General features: G+C 39.0%; 1 protein-coding gene across 1 annotated transcript in view; it reads left to right on the top strand.

The window, feature by feature from the left end:
- LOC103473932 (NACHT, LRR and PYD domains-containing protein 12-like) overlaps positions 1-8,274 on the top strand; it is a 46,182-nt gene that overhangs the window by 24,918 nt on the left and 12,990 nt on the right. Inside the window, exon 7 of the mRNA XM_008424589.2 lies at positions 3,886-4,059. Coding sequence (XP_008422811.1) covers positions 3,886-4,059 — 174 coding nt within the window. The remainder of the gene's footprint in view (positions 1-3,885; positions 4,060-8,274) is intronic.

Below are 8,274 nucleotides of genomic sequence, written 5' to 3'. Positions count from 1 at the left end.
GTATGTTCCAGGAGCATTTGTCTCCCTCTCTGCTCCACCTTGCTGAGACACACCCAGAAAGGCAAGTACTCAATTAACTCAAATTGACTAATCTAAATCAAAACAAACTGACATKCCCCCCCACATTCTCTGAACAGGAAAGATGGCCAGTCTCCCTACCCAAAAAGAATGTTCACCAAATGTCAAAGTAACTGAAATAAAGAACTGATACAAAACACATTTGAACTGAAAATAACATAATGTCAATAATCAACATGGGATGGAACCCCTGGTCTCCATCACAATCTTTAGTCAGTCTGATGGGAAATGTTTAGTTTGAAGCTAAATATTGAATTTGACAATTAAGTATTTTGTTTGGAACCATGGGATTTATAAATGAATGAATAACATGAAGAAAATGTGACTTTACATTTTGACCCTCCTTTTATCAATTATGACAGTTAAATATCTGGTATTTTTTTCTTTGTAACAAACAGCATCCCATTTAAACTGTAGGAATCTTTCACATGGTGCTGAATGAACCTGGGAAACCAACCCATCTACTTGAACCGCAATGACATGGTAGTCAGAGCAGCAGGGGGCCAAATATAGCTCCATGTGGAACCAAGAGGTTGGAGAGAGAAAATCTGTTCAAACTGTTTCCTATCAGAGTTCAGTTTGTCTCTYTGTCTTCACAAACCAGGAGCATCATGGGCTGGGCGGTGCCTCTACTCAAGCACGTGCAAAAAGGGTTGGGGGGGGAGGACAAGGGGTGCTCGAGCACCTGCCCTTTTTGCTCCTTGCCCCCAAGTGCCTCTTGGTCAAATTTTTTTTCTTTTGGTATTATTATTTCCTAAGCCATCTTCTGACGCATAAATACATGTGCTAAAATTCTTTGCTTTTTTTTCTTTTTTGTACACCATCAGCCGGTCAACTTGTTACCTTTGACCTTTTGCCCATGACGCAATTGCCTCTCGCGCAGTGAGATAAGGCGGCTATTTGCGGAGCTCAAAGTTCCAGATTACAGAACAGTTTTTGGTGAATTAAAAATAACGTTTTTGGTGAATAAAGTGGAATAGACTTGCTACTTGTCAGATGACGGAAAACGTTGAAGTATCATTTCTGCTTCAGCTCGGAGTCGCGGTTTAAGCAGAGAGGTAATGAAATACAATAGACACTGACAGGCCTCTGTGTCTGCCTTTCTCCGAAGAACTGCTGAGCGGGAGGAGACAGCCATGTGAGGAAAAACTGTTCTTATCTATCAATTCAGTATTTTTATCATACAGACATTAGGCTGTTGTTGTACTACTAGCTAGCTGCTAGCTAACGACTTTGCTAGCAAAGCTAGATAACTAAAAAGCTTCTTCCCAGTATCTTTAATGATATCCGTCATTCTTCCGTTTTGCTTATGCAAAAGGGGCACATCGCCCATCCAAAACCAATCATCTCCATAATGTATATATGTCCGATCTTCTAATTTCCTTTGCTGTATAATGCACATTTCATTTATTCTGGCGTCACGTAAATGTTTCTTGAAGGAGAATAACACTTAAATAAAAGTCCAACAAGGATTCATTTAGAATTAAAAGTGACTCACCCTGAATTACCATGATAGATATAATGTATATAATAAAAGTGTCATTAATGAAGGGGAAAAAACTCAATCCAGACTTTATGTTTAGGGTCTGGTTCGCAGAGTATGAAGTTAAAGTTGTTTCCCAATTATTCAATGGAATAAAAAAATCTAACCTCAGTTACGTAAAATAAAATTGTAATCAAAACTTTTGGAATTGTAATGATTTCTTTAAAAAAAGTTTTGTTTAAAAGACTTTGTTTTTAATTAAATAACTCATTTTTACCAAACACATTTGCACACACAGAAATCTTTTGTTGTGATTTTAGGACCTGCTCAAGATGTCATATGAGAATCACAAGCAAAACTTTGAGTCACAAACTTAGAATAGCAAGATAAGATTTCTGACAAGCGAAAATAAGTTTGTTTTGCAAATAAGAAAGTTAACTTCATGAGTCAAAAATGTGTGATTTAAATTTTTTTACGTTTTTTAAGCAAAACTCAGTAGGCGTTTTTTCATGGTGACATGCATTAACAATTCAATTTCTGCTTTTGTTTTTTTCATTTTTTTGCAGTCCCACATTAAAGTTTGATGCAGCTCTGCTTTCCTTAATGGACCATCTTCATCTCCACTGCAAGTGTAGCAAACAGGCAGCTTTTTTATAGATAGATTATATTTTTAATAGTGTAATTCTGTAAAGACAAAATATGTCTGGTGGTCCAGCTCTGATTTACATATCTTGCTAAATTGCGGGTTTGAATATTGAAATACTTTCCTATAACAAAGAAGACCTGCAGAAAGACATTACTAATAAAATATCCTACATAGGCATAGTGTTATGCTCTATATGGAGACGTTCGTTAGCTTTGATTGCATATGTCACATTTTTGTAATTTATTATTGTTTATTAAACTCTGAAAGCTGTGTGACTTTGTTCATATTCTGTCCTAGAAGGTGGTTAGATGTGCCCTTTTTTGTTGTTGAGCACCTGCCCCTTTAGTGGTCTGTGCACGGCCCTGCCTCTACTGATTGGTCTACTGAGAAAATACAAAGAGCTGATTGGCTGATGGACAGGACGCGACATGGCAGACAGCAATTATACATTCTGAAATAAGTGGAAATGTTTCAGTAGCAGAAAGATGAGCAACATGAAATAATCATCTATATCCAGAGAAAAACATAGAGGAACTGATTTAGAATACAAATAACAAATATATAAAGTCAAAAGCTTCTTGTAATTCACTGCTATACAGACCACAAGAGATCTTTAAAGCTAACAGCCATCACTATCTAAAATAACCTTTGAAGAATTTGAAGTAATATGAGTTACAAGAAGATTTATTTTCCTTTTGGGATCAATAATTAGAATTTAAATATAGCAATTGAAAGTATGATAATATTTGTTTTGTCTCTCACTTTTTTATTTTGCCAAGACTTCCAGAACCACTTTATGTCCAGACTTGGGTTTATTAAAACCTCTGTTAAAAACATTATCTGATCTGGACTTTGTACTTTGTGAGTTTTGTGTGATGACATAAGGACCGTAACATATTGGGTTCTCATCCTATTCCAAAGAAACGTTTAAAAACATATTTGGAGGACCACTCAATGACTTTATTTATAAGTGCAGTTTTGCTTGTGGTGTTTTCTGAAAGTCTGTTTTCCACTCTTTTAGAGTGGCACATTTGGTATCAGGTTGGTGGAGCGTTTTTGGAACTCTTTAATTTAAATACTTGGGTAAATTTCCCTATATTTAATGTTTGGCTGGCGCTTGTTTTGGTTTGTGTTTAGGAGCCTTTTTGTTATTTATTTTGCTACATTAGTTTTGTTTTAATTTTTTTCTCAAACAAAATGAGTTTAGTTTGGAGGAGTTTTATGTACAGTCCTTTTATTGAGCAATTTAAGTTCAATTGTCCGTTTCTGTATCCAACAGTTAAAAAATAGAAAGATGAAATCTGAGATTCTCTCTGATTTGATTGAAGTTGGTGTTTTCCCTCAAACCAGCTCTGATGCTGATCTTCAAACTAGACCTGATGCTATTCTTCACCCACGTCTTGATTCTCAGGTTTCCATTGGACTCTTTATGTTAAAACTGACACTGGATTAATTTAGTTCATAGATGAATTTAATATTTCTCCTGCCAGTCTCCTTCTTGCCTGTAGTTCAGTCCTTCATAGCTGGAAGCCCATCTATAGACTGAATCAGTTCGCAACATAAAGACATATAAAATAAAACAGTTACTTAAGTCCGTCCAAGGAGAACTGTGTTGACTGGAAAGTAAAACATTCATTTTGATGAACTTCTTAACAAATTTTCCTCCCTGTCTCCTCAGACTGAGTGTCTGTAACCTCTCAGAGAGAAGCTGTGAAGCTCTGTCCTCAGTTCTCAGCTCCCAGTCCTCCAGTCTCAGAGAACTGGACCTGAGTAWCAACAACCTGCAGGATTCAGGAGTGAAGCTTCTCTCTGCTGGACTGAAGAGTCCAAACTGCAACCTGGAAACTCTCAGGTAAAATGTTCTTAGTCCTGATGAAACCAGATTTTTGTCCATTACCTGGTATCAGAGATGAAGTAAATGTTATTTGAGTAGTTGATTATAATAATAGTCAATGTCTGATGTTGCTAACCATGTTAATTCTCAACACATAAACATGGCTGGTTTTCATTTAGGCTGAAAGAACCAAGAAGAGGTGGGGGTCAGGTTTCCATTGATAATGTAATTCTGGGCACTTTAAAAATTCATCTTAGGTTTAAAAAAAAGCATTATTGCAGATCCTTCCTCCCAACAGTTTTTTGAATTTCTAATGTATTCTACACATGAAAAATCAATCCATGCATTTTTTTAACACTCTTCTCCCTAGTGGGGTTGTGAGGTTTAGTGGTGCCTGTCTCCAGTGGTCAATGGGCAAGTGATGGGTTACACCCTGGACAGGTCATCAATCCATCACAGGGCAACCCAAGGACAGACGGGACAAAAAATCATGGACACACACACTAAAAACTAAGGAGAATTTAAAGGCCAATCAACCTGACAGTCATGTTTTTGTACTGTGGGAGGAAGCTGGATTACCCAGAGAGAACCCACACATGCACAGGGAGAACCTGGAAACTACATGTGACAAATGTTGACTTTTATTACCTACAGAATGACGTAGAGATTATTTTATGTTATTCACTGGTAAAGCACCAGTTACATGAGTGTCTTCCTCTCCTATAAATGTCCAGTTCAGATCTTGGACTCTACCTCAACTTTCTCATCTTCTCATCATGTGATGAATTGTGTGTCTGCAGCTTATCAGGCTGTTTGGTCTCAGAGGAAGGCTGTGCTTCTCTGGCCTTTAACCCCTCCCATCTGAAAGAGTTGGACCTGAGCTACAATCATCTAGGAGACTCAGGAGTGAAGCTGCTGTTGGTTGGACTGAAGGATCCAGATTTGAGACTGGAAGCTCTCAGGTATGGAGGAACCTGCTGCAGGAGCAGAGAAGGTCTGATAGAGGAGGAAGAGGAGAAACATCTTTAGTCAGTCTGATGGGAAATGTTTAGTTTGAACCAAATTTTTTTATTTCCAAATAAAAAAATTTGTTTGGAGCTATGGCATTTATAAATGAATGAATAACCTGGTAAAAATCTGACTTGATATTCTGAACCCTGTTTTGTCTCTTATGACAGGTTAAATAACTGAAATTATTGCTGTCAATTTTGACTGCGCAACTTTCAAAATGGCATCTCATTAAAAATTGTAGGAATCTTTCACATGGTGCTGAATAAACCTGGGAAACCAACCCATCTACTGGAACCACAATGACATGGTAGTCAGAGCAGCAGGGGGCCAAATATAGCTCCATGTGGAACCAAGAGGTTGGAGAGAGAAAATCTGTTTAAACTGTTTCCTGTCAGAGTTCAGTTTGTCTCTCTGTCTTCATTAACCAGGAGCATCATGGGCTGGGCGGGGCTTCCACTGATTGGTCTACTGAGAAAATACAAGCAGCTGATTGGCTGATGGACAGGAAGTTAAAAATAAGATAAATGACATCATAAAGCAGATATTATTTGAATTGAAGAGATATTGCTGAGCAAACGTAAATGAAGTCTGGTCTGGATTTTGTGTTTTGTGTGTTCTGTGTGATAACATAAGGATTGTAACATATTGGGAGCCCATCCTATTCCAAAGAAATGATTAAAAAATATTTGGAAGGCCATTGAATGTTAAGATATTTTTGAGCCCAATTTTGCTTGTGGTGGCTTCTGTATTATTGTTTGACATGTTTAGTAACACCTTTTTGAGTGGCACCTTTAGTGTCAGGTTGGTGGGGCATTTTCGGAGACCCGCACATTAAATACTGGTGTAAATATCCCTTTGTTCAACATTTCGCTTGTGCTATTTTTTGGTTTGGTGTCTGGAAGCATTTTCTTTTTGCCTCAATTAGTTTTGCCATAATTTTTTCCCTAAAACAAAATGGAGTTTAGCTTGTGGGAGTTTTTGGTCAAACCTAGTATTGAGCAATTTGAATAGTTTTGTCAATTGCTTATTGGATTCATCCCGGACCAGTAGGTGACTCCCATGTTCCAAGCCTGCTCTGCATAATGTGCAGTGGCTCATAAATGAGACATTGAAGCTTCAAACTGCTTTGTCGTTGGAGACCAAGCCCCCTCCCCATTGGGTGTCATTGTTTCCCAGATAGGACCATCTCGTTGCAGAGAAACAAGTTCAGGACTCAAGTTCAGGACAAGCAAATCTTGCCAAGTGAGCAGCCTTTAGTACAAAATAATGTTGTGTCACAACCAGGGGCGCGGTAAAGGGGGGGGGAAATTGATGACAATTGTAGGGGCCCTAACCAACAGGGGGCCCTCCACAATTTAATTATTTATTTTTTGTTCATTGAAATAAAATAAAAAAAATCGGGGCCTCGTCAATTACAAAATTAATCATATTGTATTTTCAAAGATTGTTTTTATCAGTAAAAATTTAATGTTCCCACTCCCAGATCAAAAAACACGTCCATATTTGCCCTGAACCCCCCTACCTGCATTAAATGATTCGTTCCTGCTTGGAGCACTTCACCGTGACACTGTTCAGCTGCAGTCAGTGGAAGACACGATAGTATCTGATTGTGGCAGATACTATGCTATGTGCCGTGCTGTACATAGCATAGCACAAAACTGTGAATGCTCAGTTTAGTTAGCATAGCTACCAATGACGGCAGATAAATGGTTTCTTGTAATAAGTTGCTTCTCCACCATTAGCACATTTAGCAGTGTGTGCATGAGGCTAATTGACAGTGCTATGAGCGTCCTGCTAGTTCTGATTGGTTGTTTTGGTCAGAACGGTGCATTACTTTAACCAGTAATGGTAATTCAGGAAGGAGATTGATTGTTCTCACAGATTTATCTGTCTCATAACAAACTAAATTTTTTGTCAGGGGGCCCACAATTCCTGGCGGCGCCCCTGGTCACAACTACAATCTACCTGCAATGCAAATAGCTAGTGTAAGCACCAAGCCCTGACTGAATGAATAGCCTTGTGTCACATTAATGATGGATAGCTGAAAAGTTACCAGGTTTATCAACTGTGGTAACAATTTTGCTCCAACTCCGCTCCTTATCAGTTCTGTGGATATTCTTTGTACAGTCCCACAAGTCATGTGGGAAACAGTCCCACATGACTTGTGGGACTGTTTCCCACAAGTCATGTCCAATTCCCATTGGATTCGTTGCGGCATGTCAGCTGTTAAGGATTCCCCTCCGTCATTGCAAATCACCGCACTTTCTGATTGGCTACCTGTCAAATTCAACAGGTTGAGTTCTAGCTCCCAATCAAGGAAAACCCTACTAGCTGCAAGAATATGCCCATTTTAGATCGGAACAGTTCCATCGTTCTACCGATTGGACATGATCAGTCTTACCACACACGGCAAAATGATCGGTTACGATTATTGCGAGCAATGTTCTAAGATTGTCGTAAGGGGAAATTCGGGGCAAAAAGAAAGAACCCAGGCCGCCGAAAAATTGCTAAATCTTGACCGGTCCGCAGTGATAAAAAGGTTGGGGACCACAGGCCTTGACAACTGGCTGGGAAACCAGGCCAGGCCCGGCGGCATGGACTGGCGGTGGGTGGCATTTTCCACCCAGTCAGCTGTGCCCCCCCCTGGACTGGAAGCTGTTTGTTGTTTTTACCATAGAACGGCCAACTCTGTTATTCCTCTGTCAATTTGATACAGCAGGGACTTCTGCACTTCCCAAATATGTGCCTTCTGTCACTTTTTTCAGCAGTTACACCTGTTTAATCCATTGTTAACAGGTAACCTGTTTTTCCGAACCACTTTTTAAATGCTGATATGCTTGCGCTGGGTAAAAAAAGTGCAAGCTTTTTTAGTGTTATGGTTGCTAAGCAACATAACGCCGAGATGGAGGCTAGGCAGCTAGCTGAATGCTACAGCTTCTCTCTTCCGGTCGTCTATATTCATGGCCTTCAAAAGACCCAAGGATGCGCAAACCCTGACTTCGGACACAGCTGTTCTTTGTTCGACTCCCCCTAGTGGTCTGGATCACTTCTGTTTTCAGCATTTTTTGTTTGCAAACATATGGAAGCCCATTTCCGCCACTCTGTTAAAAAAAAAAGAATAATTATCTCATTATAATGAGATAGTATCTCAAAATAACGAGATACTATCTCATTATAATGAGATAGTATCTCAAAATAACGAGATACTATTTCATTATAATG

This window comes from Poecilia reticulata, linkage group LG12 (assembly GCF_000633615.1).
Source record: "Poecilia reticulata strain Guanapo linkage group LG12, Guppy_female_1.0+MT, whole genome shotgun sequence".
NCBI classification, from domain to species: Eukaryota; Metazoa; Chordata; class Actinopteri; order Cyprinodontiformes; family Poeciliidae; genus Poecilia; species Poecilia reticulata.
The sequence above is the reverse complement of the archived record's forward strand: the minus strand, read 5'-3'. Positions and strand labels throughout refer to the sequence as shown.